Source organism: Mesoplodon densirostris, chromosome 6 (assembly GCF_025265405.1).
Source record: "Mesoplodon densirostris isolate mMesDen1 chromosome 6, mMesDen1 primary haplotype, whole genome shotgun sequence".
NCBI classification, from domain to species: domain Eukaryota; kingdom Metazoa; phylum Chordata; class Mammalia; order Artiodactyla; family Ziphiidae; genus Mesoplodon; species Mesoplodon densirostris.
Genome location: NC_082666.1, coordinates 125,614,077 through 125,633,556, shown reverse-complemented (window position 1 = coordinate 125,633,556; position 19,480 = coordinate 125,614,077). Strand labels below are relative to the sequence as shown.

Below are 19,480 nucleotides of genomic sequence, written 5' to 3'. Positions count from 1 at the left end.
AAATGTCCCAGACCTTCCTCCCTCTCCCAGCTGGTATGTATTGTAGACCCTGTAATTAAGCATTATCATTGAGGAAAAGGAGAGGGAATTGATATATATGATTATTTTGAACTTCAGTACACACTGAATAAAGCATTGGCTGAGTGGTACATAGTTAAATTCAGGTCCCCCGAGGTCCCAAGTATACATTTCAGATATTTATAATCATTGTTTATAAAATTAGCAGTTCATTGGTTTTTTTTGGCCGGTGTTGATTCAAGTTCCTATTATCAGGAACTTTTCACTCATTTTCTATTATGTGCTAACTAGAAATAATCTGAAAGACATAAGCCTTTGGAAGATTTCATCAAGTTTAAAAATCTTGCTTGGTAGATAAACAAGCTGAGAAAAAAAGTGCATTTTTGAGAGTTTTGTTTGTTTTTTGTTTTTTTAATTGTTCATATGTAGTTTTGGCTTAAAACATCCTACCTTTTTCTCTGTCATTCTTTCAGGTCAAGATGATGTTTTCAAGTGCCTTGGGGAGAATATCCTTCAGAATGCTTTTGATGGCTACAATGCATGTATCTTTGCCTATGGACAGACTGGTAATTGTTAAATAATCTTTTTTTTAAAACTTTAAAAATCCTAACAAAGAAAATACCAAAAAGAATACATATTGCTAGCATCTTATCAGTTGTGATTGATAAAGGAGTGTTTTGACTTCTATACCTCTGTGGTCAACAGGAAAGAAATCTATTTAAAGTGAAGGAGTCACTTTTGTAAGGGTATATCGTATAGCTTGTCCAGTTGAAAACTATTCTTCATGGAAAAATGGTTATGATATTTTCAAGACTTGTTAGGACTATGAGTGATTTAATTTTTTCCTCTCTATTTTCCTATGCTTTCTAAATTTTCTTTAATGAATATGTGTTTTTGGTACATAGGAGAAAATAATTTTGTAGTAGAAAAAGAAGATGACTCTGATTTCTACACTGTTGCCAAAGGGTAGTGGTAGTAAGTTAATTTGCTCTGGGGCCTGTAGGGATAACGTACATTTTTTATGCTGTGATTAGTGGTTGGAAGCAGGCACATAGTATTCATCATATGGATCTTTCCAATTCAGTTTTAGGAAACTATTCCAACCTCACAATTTTTCAGTCATTTTAGGTCTTTTTTTTTTTTTTAACGTACGATGATAGTTAAAGAAGGTTTTTATTTTCTTCCGAAAGGATGTGTACTTCTGACTTCTACATGTATAATTGGAAAGCTTCTCTACTTACTAGTGTCATCATTATATTTGGGTATATTCCTTATTTGGGGCATTTTGCTAAGTGCTAGGATTTTATTATGAGCAATGGAAAGAGGGCTGTGTATTTAAACTTCTCAAGGAGACGGTAATAACTATGGTTTCCATTTTTTAGGATCTGGAAAATCTTACACCATGATGGGCACAGCTGACCAACCTGGATTAATCCCAAGACTTTGCAGTGGACTCTTTGAACGAACCCAGAAAGAGGAAAACGAAGAGCAGAGTTTTAAAGTAGAAGTGTCCTATATGGAAATTTACAATGAAAAAGTTAGAGACCTTCTTGATCCCAAAGGGTAAATGACTTTGAGACTTTAATGTTGTGGTATCATGGACTAAAACAGACTTAATAAATTGACTTAAGTGAAATGTTTTTGTTTTTTTTTTGTGGAATGCAGGCCTCTCACTGTTGTGGCCTCTCCCGTTGCGGAGCACAGGCTCCGGGCACGCAGTATCAGTGGCCACAGCTCACGGGCCCAGCCGCTCCGCGGCATGTGGGATCTTCCCAGACCGGGGCGCGAACCCGTGTCCCCTGCATTGGCAGGCGGACTCTCAACCACTGCGCCACCAGGGAAGCCCCAAGTGAAATGTTTTATCCTGAACTTGAGTAAAGAGTTATTTTTCTAGTTTTTAGTTATATTAAGGGGTTTCCTGCAGCCAGTTCTGGGCTTTTGAACTAGGGCTGAGATGGGGCAGGGAAGCATGGTTGAGCAGCATGTATTTGGGTTATACCGTCTCTCTCAGATATATCCAAAAGCACAAACAAAAAATATGTATTGATAGTTAAATTACTGAATATCAGTATAACTGGTATCCTTAATCAAGTAGAGTGTTTTTTGTTTGTTTTAAACCAAGAAATTTCAAATGGAATTCATCTGTTTGCAGGCTGTGACATAATCAGAAATAGTGAAACCTGGACTTCAAGATAGTTCATGAGGGCCTCCCTGGTGGCGCAGTGGTTAAGAGTCCGCCTGCCGATGCAGGGGATACGGGTTCGTGCCCCGGTCTGGGAGGATCCCATATGCCGCGGAGCGGCTGGGCCCGTGAGCCATGGCCGCTGGGCCTGCGCATCCGGAGCCTGTGCTCCGCAACGGGAGAGGCCACAACAGTGAGAGGCCCACATACCGCAAAAAGAAAAAAAAAAAAAAAAAAAAGATAGTTCATGAAAACATGATTCTCAAGGGAAAAAAGTGTCCAATTCTATGGCATAGGTTTTGAAAGAGAAGTGGCTTAAAAGTATTAGAAAGCCTTCAAGAATGCTGTCCTCAGTCTGCAGTCATAACTGAGGCTAATGAGGAAGATAAGGGGTATCTGAGGAAATTTGTGCATTGCACAGAGTTCTCTGAGTTCAGATTTTAAGGAAGTGCAACAATGGAGAGAAAAGAAACATAAAAACCACAGACTGTGGCTTATTGCTGTAAGAGCAGTATTTGGAAGGTCAAAGAGCCATGTGAGCTGAAGCTTATAGAAAGCGCGGAGGACGGTGAGGGCGCATCTAGTTATGTTGGGATGAAGAGGACGATCAAGGAAAGCTGGTCTCAGAAGCTGTGGGTCACAGTGACCCTCAATCAAGAGAAAACTAAACCTGTCAGCTCCTCACTGGCATCTGTTTTCTTTAGCAAAGATAATGATCTGCAGGCCTTTCATATGAGGCTGAATTGGCACTTAGTATTACTTCCCTTTTTTTTTTTTTTCGGCTGTACCGCGCAGCTTGCGGGGTCTTAGTTCCCCGACCGGGGATCTAACCCAGGCACCTGGACCGCCAGGGAATTCCCAGCACTTAGTGTGTGTTTGTTTGTTTGTTTGTTTTATTTTTGGCTGTGTTGGGTCTTCGTTTCTGTGTGCAGGCTTTCTCTAGTGTGGCGAGCGGGGGCTACTCTTCATTGCAGCGCGCGGACCTCTCATTGTGGTGGCTTCTCCTGTTGCGGAGCACGGGTTCTAGGTGCATGGGCTCAGTAGTTGTGGCACGCGTGCTTAGTAGTTGTGGCTCGCGGGCTCTAGAGCACAGGCTCAGTAGTTGTGGCGCACAGGCTTAGTTGCTTCGCGGCATGTGGGATCTTCCCGGACCAGGGATCGAACCCGCATCCCCTGCATTGGCAGGCGGATTCTTAACCACTGCACCACCGGGGAAGCCCCTGGCACTTAGTGTTTTTATACAGAACTTTACTTAACATTTATCGAGTGACCACTATGCACTGATAGATGAAGAGCTCAGTGTGGACAGAATGGGAGTTTTGGAAACAAATAGTTATGAATCAATGCAATAATGCTTTTAAATCGTGAAGGAGGCTCACGCAAAATAGGTGAGAGCAAAGAGGGAGTGACTGCCTTTGCCCAGAGGAGAAGGGAAGATTCTACAGAGAGTGCTTGATAAGTTTGTACTGAGTAGGAGTTTGTCCACTGAGAAGCAGGGTGGGAACGATTCAGGCATAGGGGACAGCCTGTGCCAGAGCATGGAGGTGTGGAGAAATCAGAGGTTTGGAAAGTGACTCAGCTGTCCAATGGGGCTGAAAGGCAGTATGCACAGATGTTGAAACAGGAACCAAAGGAAGTCCAGAGGGAGGGAGGTTGTGGCCTAGGTACCCGCGTCTTGCTAAAAATTGTGCCCCTGTACTTTTTCTGGCTCTGCCTTGAATCCTTTTTCTTGCACCTTCATTTCTGTGAAAAGCGTCACTTTCTTTGAGATCCCAGAAATTCCTCCTCTTTCCAGAAATTCTTAGCTGACTTCATTCTCATGTTTTATATTCCACAGTGCTTGTGTGAATAGCTTGAACTTTACTATCTACAATTTGCTAATAGTCTTTAGTAATATCTTATATGTTTGTCTTGTGTATAGTTTAGTAATTGACAGCATGGGCTTTGGAATCCCCTGGCTCTGGATCTAGGTCCTCTACTTGTTACCTATTGGGCAAGGCAAGTTCCTTATGCTTTCTAGGCCTCATTTGTACAGAAGGGATGATAACGTTACATAGTATCTCAGAGGGCTGTTGTGAAGATAGACGGGGGTTGATAGACCTGAGGTCTTAGAACATTTACTGGCACATAGTAAGTGCTCAATAAGTGCTAGCTGTTGTCTCCTCCATGGAAGTTTCTCGAGGATTTTTGTAGTGTTTCTGAGGAGCCAAAGTGAATGGATTAAAAACTCTGAAGGTGATTCCTTTTCAGCGAAAGATTATTTGAGAGAACCTAGTTATTTTATTCAAGTACTGATTTTATTAATTCACTGCCTATTATGTGCAGTAATATAATTGTTTTACTCAAGAGATAATGCAGTATACACCATCTTTAAGAAAAGGGGAAATATGAAAGGAAAAAAGTTGTAATAGTTCTGATCTTTGGATATATTCTAAGTCGAATATTCTATATGTATTTTATATACAGTTTTATAGTAGTAAGTAGAGTTTTGGTGGTTGATCCTAGGGTACTGTAAGATTCCAAATCATTAGAAAATAATAAGCTACATAAAACAAGAATCACTTGTAATCTCACCATCAATAAATATTCTTTTTAAAAATTGTAATGTTTAGGGGATTCCCTGGTGGTCCAGTGGTTAGGACATGGCCCTTTCACTGCTGTGGTCCGGGTTCAATCCCTGGGCAGGGAACTAAGATCCTGTAAGCTGCACGGTGCAACCAAAAAAAAGAACTGTAATGTTTAGATTTTTTGAAGAGCTTTTTTGACATAGAATCGGTCGTCAACAAATATTCTTTATATTTTTTGGTTGATATCATTAAGTATGCCATATGCTCTAGGTTTCTGGCAGGTGCCCTCTACTGGTTTTATTAGTTCCTTGTGTGTAAGAGGTTTATTTATTTTTTAAATCATGAATGAGTATTTAATTTTATTGAATCATTTTTCAGTTTATTGAAATCATTTACTGAAATGATCATGTATTTTTTTTCCTCTTTAGTCTATCATTGTGGTAAAGAGCATGAATCTTTTTTCAATGTTAAAACAACCTAGCAGCCCTGGGACAGTCCAACTTTATGTTTTTAAATCACTGTTAGATTCAGCCTGTTTTTATTTTTGTCTGTTTATATTTGTTTGTCTTTATTCATGATTGAGATTTGTCTGTAGTTTTCTTTCTTTTGCACAGTTAACATTTACTGAGTTTCTGCTCTTTGTGCCACATTCTGTGATCTGACAAGTAGATTGTTTGTATTTATGTGACTCTGCATTCTTTGTGGTAGTAGACATCCCACAGTGTACCCTTTTGAGTGATGTGATATTTTACCACATTATGAAGTTTTTCTTACTAGTCAAGATCTTAAGTTTTGGTTTAAATTCTTCTGGGATCAAGTCTGTTTGTTCTACTTATGTGGGATCTTTGTTGAATTCAGTATATATTTTTATGGCACATGGCTGAGTTCTTTTAAACAGGTAATTGTTTAAAAAGTGATTCTTTTGTTTTTACTGAACAGAAGCCGTCAAACGTTAAGAGTCAGAGAGCACAGTGTGTTGGGACCCTATGTCGATGGACTTTCTAAACTGGCTGTCACAGGCTACAAGGTAACAAAATCCTTTATGTGAACTACTAAAATTCACTGTAGCAAATTTTTTTGTTGTTGAATTTGTGATCTTTTTCTGAAATAAAAAAAAATTATGATAGCATCACTTAATAAGTCACAAAAAAGTTTGTAATAAAGTTACAAAAATCTTTATTAAAAAGCTTTGGGTCAGTTTAATTTTGAGAGAAGGTATACATATTTGCAAGGCATACCTATTCATCTATTGTGAGACACATTTTTTCCATTTTTATGAGCTCTAAAATTGTGATATTCCTTATGATTATATCTTAAAATGATAAATGGCAGTATTTTTTTCTTCTGTAGTAGTACATAAAATAATGATGTTGCTTATGATTTTGTTGATTTAATGAAATAAAATATGAGTTGAGTAGTTGGAATTCAAAGCCTGTTTCTAATTTGAGAGAATCACTCTTCTACCTTTAGTTACTAGTTCTCTTCATTTTCAAACTTCACAGTTATGCTTTGTGTGAATCCGTTAGGCTTTCCTCATTGGGGAAATGGGGGTAGGGTGAGCTGTGATGTAATATACCTTGAATTAAGAGTCAGAGACTGTTGATCTGGTGACAGTCTTCTCATATGACTCCTATATGACTCAGGATTGTTTAGTCTATCTCACCAAGCCTCTTTGTCCTAATTTTTAGAATGGAAATTAGTTTTATTGTCTTGACTATCTTTTGAGGTAGATTCATTAGTTCCTTTGTTCATTAATCACATTCTATCATTTGGTCAACGATACTTCATTTAGTAAACATTATTTACTTCATTTAGTAAACATTTATTGAATACCTGTTATATGCTAGGCATTGTGCTAAGTGCTGAAGAAATTTAAAAAAATGAATGAGGTGGTCCATTCCCTCAAGATGCTTACAGATGTTATAAAGGTATTATAAAACAACATGATTTTAAGTGCAGTGAGAGATGCATTGTTTAGGATTCATGGTAGTTTGGAGGAGGAATACCTGACCTAAATGGATATGTAGGTGTCCAGGGAGGGTGGTATCCAGGAAAGCTTCCTGGAGGAGATCAAATGAGATAGTGCATGTGAAAAGTCTTAGAAAACTCTACGGTATCATATAAATGTTAGGTATTGTTGTTTTAATAATGATATTTGAGAGCTTATTTTTGCAACAATGGAGAGAGATCAAGATTTTTTTTGAGAGCTCAGAGAGATTGGAAAGTATAAAAAGACATTTTATTCAAAAAATCAAAAGATTCAGTAAAGAGTTTTATGTAGGAGACAACAGATTAAAGACTAATGAATGTCTAGATGATTAGAGACCAATGAATAAATGTAGGTACTAGGGACTTCCGTGGTGGTGCAGTGGTTAAGAATCTGCCTGCCAATGCAGGGGACACGGGTTCAAACCCTGGTCTGGGAGGATCCCACGTGCTGCAGAGCAACTAAGGCCGTACACCACAACTACTGAGCCCGCGCTCTAGAGCCGGCGAGCCACAACTACTGAGCCTGTGTGCTGCAACTACTGAGCCTGCACGCCGCAACTACTGAGCCCGTACACCACAACTACTAGAGCCCAAGCTCTGCAACAAGAGAAGCCACCCCAGTGAGAAACCCACGCACCACAATGAAGAGTAGCCCCTGCTCACTGCAACTAGAGAAAGCCCACACGCAGCAATGAAGACTCAATGCAGCCATAAATAAATTAATTCATTAATTAAAAGAACAAACAAAAAACAAGAAACATTTATTTTTTTTAAATGTAGGCTAAATAGAATAAAGCTTTTTCATTAACTGTCAGGATTGTAAGATTTAATGGATCTAAAATGGATTTGGAACAAATCTAGAAAATTGTAAATTTTACATTTTGTTGTTTTTCCATTCTGGTGCCAACTTCTCTTTTTGCAATATTTTTCCTTTGAGGCTTGTTATGTATCATGTTGAATTTGTCCTTAAATGTTATTCTTTTTCATTTATATAGGAAAATAGAATCTTATGATTTTCAAAGTTTTTCATATATATGTGTCCGTTAGGATTATGTTTGGCTGCGTATAACTGGAAAAAATATAACAGGATTTAAGTGCTTTGCAATATGAATTATCTGTTTTGTTCCTATGTATCCTCAGTATCTTAAAATGTACCTGGCTTGTAGTAGGTGCTTTCCATATTTATTAGAGTGAACAAATGAATGAATGGTGAGAAGGCTGGTATGGCGACTCCAAAGCTGCTGTTAGGATCTAGATTCCTTCCAGCTTTCCACATAGAGCCAGGTCTTAGTAATGCCCTTATTCTCATAGTTCAGGATGGCTCAGAACCAGCATGTGATAGTGTGCCTACTCCCTTTAAGGTGAATTCCCAGGTGACTTTTTGTCTCATTCGCTAAAAGTCGTATCGCCAGGCTGAGTTGCAAGGGCATCTGGGAAGTGCAGCCTCTTAGTTCCACTGCAGTCTGCTCAGCTAAAGATGGGGTTCCTTTACTGGAAACAAGAGGAGGCTGGATAAAGGAAGGCAACTAGTACACTCTCTCACAAGTACAGTATATGTTTCTTGTTCCTCATTAAAATCCTTGTAAGGTAGATGATGTCATAGCTGTATTGTTATTTATGAAACTAGATTTCAGACTGCTTAAGTAACTGTTTTAGAGCTTATAACATTAAAAAAAACCCCAAAGATCCCATGATCTTTCGAGTGTCTCATGCTGTCTCTGTTTTAGTTATAATGGCAATGAAGTAGTGAATCTGTGCAGAAAATTAGTCTCTTGATGTCCTCATTTTTTAAAAACAGGTCTGGTAAGATATACACCAATGCGGTGATGTAATGCTATGCCTGTGTGAAGGGGTTAGAAATTATTTTTGTTTCCTGTTTATTTATACAATCTAATTTGATTTAACAATTAACTTCTATTACTATAGTTAAATAAGCTAAAGTTTTTCAAATTTCTAGATGAGATGAGGATTGGCATGGCATGTTTGTCCATCTTGTGGGACTTCAACATGTAGCTTCTAAACTTTTCTAATTCTTGGTCAGAGCTGCTGCTTTATTCTGCACCTACAGTAAATAATGTATTTTATTTGAGTTTTCAGAGATAGTGCTGGCTATTGTACCCTGTGGGGCATAATGTTCATCGAGAAACAGAATGTAAACTCCAAATGTGGTTGACTAAGTAGTGAAACTTGGAATGCATTTCGTAGTATAGCAGAGTTTTAATGTTTATTAGATAATGAAATGTGTGTCTATGACTTGTTCCCACTTAGGATATTGAATCTCTGATGTCTGAAGGTAACAAATCTCGTACAGTTGCTGCAACCAACATGAATGAGGAGAGCAGCCGATCACACGCAGTCTTCAAAATCACCCTCACACACACTTTATATGATGTGAAGTCCGGGGTAGGTGTTCAGATACGTGACCCTTTTTTTTAATTTCTAAAGTGGATCATGGTTTATCTTATTCCCTTCAGGTGTTAGGTGACTTAAAGTCCTAGCCAGGCATGTGTATCAATTAGGACTCAGGACAAGAAACAGAAGCCACTCTAGGTAAACAGAAAGGGATTTAATAGAGGGAATTGGATGATTACAAAGTTGTTGGTACACCTTCTGAGGAGTGATTTCTAGACTAAATCTCTAGGAATAACCTCCAGAAGAGCACAGATCTCATCCAGTGAGGATGGTACTACCCCTGAGGCCACCCCCAGACCTGTGAGTTCCAGGCACACCCCAGAGCTGTGATCCAAGATACAGGAGTCAGTGAGGCCACCTTCTTAGAGCCCTGGAAGTTGGAGAATGTGAGCTGGGATGCTTTTTTAGGAAAACTCATATATCCACACTCCTGCTTGCCAGCAGAAAAAAAGCCAAAATGGCTGAGGGGGATGGGGATGACCGCTACTTTGTTTCTGCCTTCTAAATCTTAAGCAAGACTATATGATTGACGGAACCTAAGTCACATCCTGAGCCTTGGCTGCAAGGGAGCCTGAGAAATGTAGGTTTTAGCTCTCCACCCTCTCCAAATAAAGGAAGTTGGAACGGAAGTTATACAAGCTGATGGCCCATAGTCTCTGCCACAGCATTTTTTGAGGTTTAAACTCTGATGGCAAACTGTATAAGCTAATAATACTCTAGCTGATTTAGTGGAGTTTCTTTTGAAGTGTTACCTTCTGCTAAACAGCAAAGTGTTAGAAGGAGTCAGTTATACTGGGGAACTTGTACTATAAGATTCTAGATTTGTAGAATAATTTTTTGAGCATTTGGACTTGAAGCTTATGAAAAGTAATAGAGCCAGAGATGTGTATGCTTCTATCACACGGAAAACTTCTGTGTTGGCTCATACATTTGTGTTTTCCCTCTTACTTTTTATGTGAACTTTTGCATATTTTATTACTACCCTCCAGCAAATCAATTTCAAATACCAGAAGCTAAAATGATCACCCTGGCAAAGTGCTGTATTTTGGCAAGATTTTCATTTGCTGAGAGCATATTTTTCTTCTTTTACCATCACAGCAAGATTAGTGCAACGACAAAAAGTTCTTTGTTTTCTATTTCCTTTTCAGCATAAAACAGAAAACATACTGACTTTTTTTTTTTTAAACCAAAAGTACTTTTGACTTGGGAAGCTTAATACCCTTTTGTTAGCAACATGTTTATTTATGGAAATAAGTATAAATGTATACTTTCAAGGAAAGTTTAAAAAAGTGATCCAGTCTATAGATTTTGGCATTGCTTTCCCACATTTCTTACATTGCTGCTGAAGTATAAACTATCTGTTATGTGTGTGATTTGATAATTGAACATTTTTGATAAAGGAAAATGTCAGTATGTATAATATCTTAACTAGAAAAATATGTAAATTTAATACCTGAAATTACGAAACAAGGGAATTATTATATGAATAATATGAAAAATTTTAGAAAGCATTGGGTCTTTGAGGGATCCTTCTGTTGTATAAAAGTCAGATTTTTTTGTATCATAAGAAATTCAGATATTTTCCCTCAGGATTATTGGTAAATATATATGAAATTTTAAGCATGGTTTCACCTATTAAAATTTATACCTTATGAATAGTGCTTTTGTATACTTCTCTAAGAAGATTTTGTTGGGTTCCCTTCAAAATGTACCACACTGGGGAGCACTGTTTTGTTTTGAGGTCGTTTTCTGTCTGGATTCATAGTTGTGTATAATTTTGTGTGTATCTACTACTAGATTGTGTAGTTTTCTGACACTGTCCTGTAGCAGCACAAATTAACTTTAAAATAACAACAGATACACTTTAATAAAAGACTTAGATAATAAACTCATTCGGTAGAGATGTATCACTTTCTGTATTCGATAACTGTTGGTATTTGTCGATTTGCTTCCTAGACATCTGGAGAGAAAGTGGGCAAGCTGAGCTTGGTTGATTTAGCCGGCAGCGAGCGAGCGACGAAAACGGGAGCGGCAGGTGACAGGCTGAAGGAGGGCAGCAACATCAACAAGTAAGCGGTCCAGAAGCCTCTGCCTCTGTTGCTTCAGTGACTCAGTAGCCAGAAGGCGGAACTTCTGTAGTTATTGAAAGAATAGGATTCCGGAATGACTGAGGCTCTAAAGAATAAACAGTGTAGAATTTTCTTTCAGAGATATTTTTTAAGGGCCCGAGCCTGTTTTATGTTTTGTTGAGAGGCCTGCTGGGGCTGAGGAGCACAACCTCAGTCAAGTCCAAGGTTTCCCAAGGGCAGCCCTACTGAGGTTCGGGGCCTGGGAGTTCTTTGTCCCAGGGAGTGGCCCTATGCCTCGTAGGATGTCTAGTGGCATCCCTGACCTCTACCCACTAGATGGCGGCAGTACCTGCCATCTCTCTCCCCAGCCCGAGTTGTGACAACATAGATTATCTCCAGATACGGCCAGCTGCTCCCCGTGGGGGCATAGTCACCCTCCAGTTGAGAGCCACTGGTCTAAGCTACAGAAACAAACAAAGATAATCGGAGTATCAGAGTCCAGCTGTGGATCTTGGCGGGGGTGTCACTGTCTGAACAAACAATAACGTGTACTGGCTACATCGGGCTTTCCTTTTTATGACAGCCGTGGTGCTTATTTATACCAAGATTTTACTTTACAAAGTAATATTTTGTGCACCAAGTCCTTCATATGGTTATACATTTTCTTACCTTAAGCTATATTGTTAGCCCCTTGGGGGCAGGAATCTTTTCCATCCCTGTGGCTCCCAGAGGGACACATAGCGAGACAGTCATCAGTAACCCGCTGGAGATCATAGAATACCATCATCCAGATGCTACGCTATTACTTATTTATATATATATGAATGTTCTTGCCTTGTACTATGTTTTAGTTCATCGTATTGTGTTTGTGGCATCCTTTCTTAAAGATATGTGGTATTTGTGTCATTATCTTGACCTAATGGTTTACAGCTTACATTTTTTTTTTTTACAAAAATGAAAAAAAAATTGAACTAAGCAATTTTATAGCTTACAGTAGTATTAGAGGGATATCCGCGTTTAGAGTTTATGTGTTCTTAACCTGAGCAGCAAAATGCTGACAGCAGTGCTGTTCTCGTGCTGGTACAAAGGCATCTTGATGTTCAGTCTTTGTGCTAAAATGTGACATTTGATATACTCAGGTTTTTACGATTATTACGGTTTGTTGCACCATGCAGGTCCCTCACAACCCTCGGTCTGGTTATCTCAGCCCTAGCAGATCAGGGTGCTGGCAAAAACAAGAATAAATTTGTTCCATATCGTGACTCAGTTCTCACTTGGCTGCTCAAAGTAAGTTATTTTCCCCCCTTTCTGGGATGCTCTTGGTGGTTGGTAAAAAGGAAGAATAAAGAGTAGACTATTTATTTCTCCCAATTATAATCTCCTACATCAGTGTTCAAATTTATAATCATTAGACTCTTACATGGTTGTCCTAATTTTAATGGATTAAGCATGGGTTTCTTTCTGATTCACCAGGACCCGGAAGCAGGGGGGTTTGCGGCACACCGAATCGCACAATCGCCTCTGAGATTTGGAGACTAGAACAGGACCTAGTGCTGACCTGATAGCTGAGCGCGTCATAGGAAAGGGGTTTCCACTGTGTTCCAGACCCAGCTGGACTGCTCCATCCTTCTCACAGACTCCTTTTGTTTGATGGACATTTTGGATCTTCTTTTTCTGTTTAACTTCCAGACTACTCATGATCATTTTAATTTGCTTTCAGCTGCTTAAAGCTGTTGTTAAAAGACAGAGTAGAGTACACAGTCATTCACTGGTTAATCGATTCAGCATGAATGAGAGGAATGGAAATGAGAAAGAAAAAGCCTGTACGAAGCGCTGTGAGGAGGATGTAAGGAAACGCTAGACACTCCTTGCCCTGTAATCACTCAGTCTGGTAAGGGAGAGAAGTTGTGTACACAGAATACTATAACACGAGTTGGTGATTCCATGAGAGAGAAGAAAATGGCATGTAATAGGAGTTTGGTGAAGAGAGAGACTATTTCCAGGTTTCTTCTAGTCTTTCAAGATTCCCTTTGGTCTTGATAGAGCTGGTGTGGTGGATTAGGTATTGGACTGGGAGTTAGAGGATATCAAATCTAGTGACAGTTTAACTCCTTATAAAGTTGCCAACCCGGAATAAAATATTTTACCTAATGCTCTTTTAAAAAATGTTTTTAAAATGGAAAAATAATTTTGTGAGCCCTGTTTAGTTGTGTGATGGCTTATTTTGTCAGTGATCAAGAATTTATTGAATACCTGTTACTCACTGTGCTGGTGGTTGAGCATGTAAAGATGAGTTAAGCGCAGGCAGCTTAGTAGAGAACAGAGCTTTTGAGTTATTCCATGACATGTTTAGAGAACCATGTTTGTAAAGGGAGTAGGGTTTTCTCCTAGTTTCTACACCCTCTCAAAGGCTTTACTAGTATTCAACTTTATTTTCTAAAACTCTACACAGTGTTTGAGCATGCTTTATTAAGTGAAATTTGCCACAGTAGAAAATCAGGTAGATTACTTCCTTTGGCCAAAATGCAATAAAAGTAGAAATTTAAAACAAAAGGATCGGGACTTCCCTGGTGGCACAGAGGTTAAGAATCCGCCTGCCAATGCAGAGAACACGGGTTCGAGCCCTGGTCCGGGAAGATCCCACATGCCACGGAGCAACTAAGCCCGTGCGCCACAACTACTGAGCCTGCGCTCTAAAGCCTGTGAGCCACAACTACTGAGCCCGCTCACCTAGAGCCTGTACTCTGCAACAAGAGAAGTCACCACAATGAGGAGCCCGCGTGCAGCAACAAAGACCCAACACAGCCAAAAATAAATAAATATAACAAAAAAACAAAAAGATAAACAAAATTTGATGATTAAAAGCCACTTGTAAATAACTCTTGAATTAAAGGGATACATATTATAAAACATTTAATTACCAAGGAAATAATTGTCTGGTCCTCAAGTGTCAGTAATTAACCTTGAAGCCTCATTTGTTTAATTTCCAGAAGAAATCTCAATACGATACTTCTTCCTCACACTTTGCACAGAAACATCTCCTGATCATTCCTGATGATTTCTGGATGTGCCTGATTTAAAAGAATATTCATTGTCCTGTTGTTCCAGTGTTGCTGCTTCAGTCCATTTAACCCAACAATAAGAAATACTTTCTGTTAAGTTGACGTAGTTAAAATGGCCTAGGTTAATTATTGAGTGTCCATCCCATAGGCTGGAGGCCAGGAGAATCAGGTACTGTGCAAAGTGCTTCACATACATTATCTCATTTATTCCCTGGAAGGCAGATGGTGGCGTTCCCATTTTACAGATGTGGCAACGGACACAGAACCTGCAAGTGATAGAACCAAGATTGGAGTCCAGGGCTGACTTTGCTTCCCATCTTCTGTTGCCTAGGCTGTGCTCTTCTTACCAAAGGTTTCTTTTCACTAGAAGGAGAGGCACCTAACTTTTACCAAACGTGATAGAAACTGTTGAATATAATTGAACTTGAAGAACAAAACTAAACACTTTTTTAAAAAGCTCACTTTACCTTCTGTTTAATAAAATTAGGCTATAATTGTAACTTCTATGTGTTAATTCTTAGGCTAAAAAAATGAATAGTTTCCTTGATCTTTGTCATGTTTTTCCTGAAAAACTACATGACCTTCTTTACGATGTTTGACTTTTGTACAAGATCATAAGTAGGGGCATTTTTGTAAAACGTATGCTGGGGCTTAAACAGTTTCCCCCAAAGCCTTTTGGAATCCCTTGCTACACAAATCATTCTCCTTTCAAGTGTCTTTTATGTCCCTGTTGATTTTTCCTTCTTTAATTCTCAGTTAGTCTAATTCTTCCTGATCCTTGTTTGACTGGGTATGATTCTAGTATTCTCCACCGTGACTTTCATCCAACTCATAAAATTGCTCATCCTTTATAAGATTTTCAGTTTCTTTTTAAAGTTTTTTTTTTGCACTGTGTTCGCATTATAATTATGTAGTGCTCTTGACGCTATAGCATCTGAGAGGCAGAGAAACTGCTCACACTTGATGATTTGGCAAGTGGGGGTGTGGTGTGGGGGGATGGGGATGGATGTGATTGCTCTTCTCTCAGGCAGGGTTGAGCGGTTACTCATTTGGTAAGTGGTCAGTGGAGAACTGTTTCATATTAAGATTATGTTTGCTTCTCTCTGTGACTCCCTAAATATAGATCTCTTAACATCAAGTAACTTCCGGTAATGAGTGCTCCAATAATGAATATGTTCGGAATTCATCTACTTTTTTGCATCCTTACTGCTTTCTTCTCTCTCCTGGGTGATTGAAACTTCTTTCCTGGGCTTTCCTAGTTCATTCCGTTCTTTACAGTTAGGTTGCTGTCTTTCTAAATTAATACTCTTCTTAAACTTAAATCTCTTCAATAACTCTCCAGGGGCACTTACGATGAAGTCCAAGTTATTTAAAGACTTGTGGTTTACTAGGCCCCTCCCTCCTTGTCAGTGTTCAGCTTTTGCTTCTTGACATTATCAGTTCTAGCTGAGTGATGAGTACTTTTACTTCTAGGACTTTGCTCTTACTCTGCTGGGAACAGTCTTCCTCCTCTCTTCAATCCCTCTTCCTACTTCCCTCCCCCATCCCCTTTACCTGGGTGATGCTTATTCATCTTTAGGTGTCAAATGTCACTTTCTCTGGGAGTCTTTTCTAACCTTTCAAGACTGGGCTTTCTGCTTTTTCTCTGTTTTCCCAGACCATATTGTATTTACCTCTACTTTAGTTCTTAGCATATAGTATTTGCTCACCAGCATTGCCCTCTAAACTCCGTGAAAAGTTGAATGAATGAATAATTTCAGCCCTGCTCTGCACTAGCAGTATGACCTTTGGTAAGCCTGTCAATCTTCCTGGGTCTCATTTTCTCGTCTGTAAAATGAAATAATTTGATTAGGTGACTTCAAAGAGTTCTTTCAGCTTTAAAAAATTCCGACTTCCAAAATTCTTTCTCATGTCCATTTAATTTGCAGTTTCTGCATTTGAAACAAAGCTCATCTGATTTGGCTAGTTAAACAACTAAAGAGTAAACAAGAAGCATTATACTTTCTCCTTGAATGAGTGCCAGTTCTTCTATTGCTGTTTCCTTTTTGCTGATGGCATGAGGCCATTTTTGAACATGAGCATATTGTTGCTCATGCACAAGGGCTTTTAAAATGTCAAGTATTAAAAAAAAATGTCAAGTATTTGTTGTTTGCCAGGTTTCCTTTTCTCAGCACAAATTGAAGCACAGTATGCGTGCTTTCCTCCCGTGGTCGTTATTGTTACGAATCCCCTTGTACCCAACCGCATTTGCCGTTCCTGTGGGCTGAGAGAATGCAGCGGTTCTGGAAGGGCAGTACTGCGCCACGGCGCTGCTTGTGAACTGAATTCCAGCCTGAGATGTAATTCCTATGATCTTGATATATGACATTTGAATTCCATTAACGTGCATGGGATTCTTCTTGACATCTTTCTGGAAGTTGCCAAAGCTGGGCACCAGCAATGTGAGATCAGTGTCTGGAAGTAGAGTGAAGCAAGCAGTCATCCAGGCTTTGCAGAAATTGCCTTCGCTTCCTAAAGCCCAGATAACTTTCATTTCCTTCCTTTTCATGCATCGAAGAGTATTTCCTTCAATGATCTAATTATCTTAGCTGTGTTTTCTGTGGAAAATCAAAATCTTAGTAATGGATGAATAAGGGGACGTACTGTTTGTGATTATATTGAACCGTTAGCAACACCCAGGGAATAATTTTGTTTCTGGCACTAGGACAGAACAGTTTGGAAAGGCTTCAGGTCTGAACTCTTTCTGTTGCCAGGTGTTATTTTGTTACTGTGCTATCGTGGGTAGCTGTGGGGGAGTGGAAATCATATTGGACTGCAAGGTAGAATACAACTGGGCAGGAATGTTTTCACTTCACTACTTCTGGATCTGTAGGCAAGGTATTTAACCTCCTCTGTCAGAACAAACCTCTGGTTTTTCATCAGTAAAATGGGGATACTAACACTAATTCACAAAAGGCTGAGGACTGAATAATCTCTGCACGAAGTTGTATAAATCACGGGTGGTTCAAGCAAAGTTTAGAAATATTGGTAACTGAAAACATTTCTATCTTCAAAAGTAAGAATTTTGTATTGGTTAATGCAGCCCAAAGATAGAGTTGGCTTTCTTGTGATCTAATGAATTCCTCATTAGTGGCCAGCCTGAGTGTTCTCTCTAATATTGTGAGTCTATAATTCAGTGATACTTTACTACTGAAAGGGGGCATTGAATCTAGTCTTCTGGGTAACTCTCATCCTGGGATAGTGTAGTGGGAGTTACCTATAGCTGTGCAGCAGATTACCCTGAAAACTCAATAGCTGGGAGCAGCCATTGTTTGCTACCTCAGAGTTTCTCTGGGTCAGGATTCCAGGTGCAGCCTGAGTGTTCTGGGTGGGCTCTCTCCCGTGGCTGCAGTGCAGATGTCATCTAGGGCTGCAGTCCTTGCCGGGCTGCTGAGGTTGGATCTGCTCACCTGAGTGCTTGTGCGCAGGCGTCAGAAGATGTGTTTCCAAACTCACTCCTGAGGTCTCTTCCTCGGGCTGCCTCACCTCATGGCAGTGGTTTCCCTGAGTGAGAGAAAACACCCACAACAGAAGCCAGTCTTATATAATCTAATCTCAGACGTGGCAGGCCATCAATTCTGTGTTCTCTTCCTTAGAGGCAGATCAGAAAGTCCCGCCCACACTCAGGGAAGGGGAAGACACGGTGGTGTGAATTCCAGGAGGCCCAGATCTCTGGGAGCCGCCTGCGCAGCTGGATTTCATGCAGCCTTTGTGTGGCGAAGCGGCGTGGGGTAGACTTGACTTCCCAAGTCCTGTTTTGTAATCCTGAGTTATACCTAGTTATTTTTTAATGTTCTCGAGGGGAAGTCATTTTTTGAATTTGTTGAAGCCCATCCTAAAGTCCCTTTAGCGGTTTTCTCTAATGGAGATGAATGTCTTTTTTTCAGCACCCGTGTCTGAACTCTAGAAGCGGTTGTATAGAACTTGAAGCCTGTTTCACTAGTTTTTGAAGTGCTGTCAGATGGAATACGATGAAGTACCTTCAATGTATCTTTTGTTTTCTAAGACCGTAATTGTACCTTATGTTTTAAAAACTGTACAAGGTGCTTGATAGCATTATAACAGCACCCCTTTCTGAGCCATTATTTAGGCTTCACAGAGACTCCAGGTACATGGCGTTATGGAGTAGATTGTAGGTAGTCACTCTCTGATCAAATACTGTTATGACTGTTCAGTCTTCTCAGGGAGATTTTGTAGGCATTTAAGAAAGCACCCTTTCTTATTCTGAGCAGGCTGCTGACTTACGGTATCTTGTTGCCTGTTAAAAGAGGACAAGTTGACTTAGAATCAATTTTTATTAAACTGAAATAAGTGTGGGCTTCATTGTATTTCCCAGTTCTTTCTCAAAAGCCAAAGCTCCCTTTTGCAGAAAAGTAGCTTGCCAGCGAAGAAAGAGCATGGGACTGGGAGCCAGTATACCTGTACTTAAGTCCTGGCTTTGTCCTTAAATCTGGGTTTGACCTTGGGACATTATCTCATCATATGGGGCTTCAGCGTGCCCATATGATGTTTTCTTCCAACTTTAAAATGGTCTTCAATTTCTTTTCTCCTCCAGGACAGTCTTGGGGGTAACAGCAAGACGGCCATGGTAGCTACTGTGAGTCCGGCCGCTGACAACTATGACGAAACCCTTTCAACCCTGCGGTATGCGGATCGTGCCAAGAACATCGTGAACCACGCCGTGGTGAATGAGGATCCCAATGCACGGATTATCCGGGATCTCCGAGAAGAAGTAGAAAAACTCCGAGAGCAGCTAACCAAAGCGGAGGTATGAGGCACAGCCGAGCAGCATTATGGGTCTAGGAAAATCCAGTAAAGCTAGAACTTGAATTGTCTTCCCCCAGGGCCATAAGTGATGAGTAGAATTTTTGAATTTCCTATAGGAAGAGAAATCTGAGATGAGTAATGAAGGAAGACAATGAAGATAAATTGTCATAGTTGAAATTTAGATAGTTTTTACAGGTGTTAAAGGGTTGAATAGGAGGAGAGGATAAGGGGAATTGAGAAAACGTGTCTTTCCACAGTATAGGCAGCAGACGAGAAAAGAGGTACAGTAGAATAGGGTAGAGAAAGAGAGATGCTTGAAACAAAAATAGATACAACTTAATACTAGTGCAGCAAATGGTGGCGAATGTGCATAGG

General features: G+C 39.7%; 1 protein-coding gene across 1 annotated transcript in view; it reads left to right on the top strand.

Annotated features, from left to right (window-relative positions):
- Window positions 1-19,480, top strand: part of KIF13B (kinesin family member 13B) — a 188,882-nt gene that overhangs the window by 65,844 nt on the left and 103,558 nt on the right. The window contains exons 5-11 of the mRNA XM_060102634.1: window positions 492-584; window positions 1,401-1,581; window positions 5,707-5,794; window positions 9,025-9,159; window positions 11,125-11,237; window positions 12,413-12,524; window positions 18,894-19,106. Of these exons, the coding sequence (XP_059958617.1) occupies window positions 492-584; window positions 1,401-1,581; window positions 5,707-5,794; window positions 9,025-9,159; window positions 11,125-11,237; window positions 12,413-12,524; window positions 18,894-19,106 (935 nt within the window). The remainder of the gene's footprint in view (window positions 1-491; window positions 585-1,400; window positions 1,582-5,706; window positions 5,795-9,024; window positions 9,160-11,124; window positions 11,238-12,412; window positions 12,525-18,893; window positions 19,107-19,480) is intronic.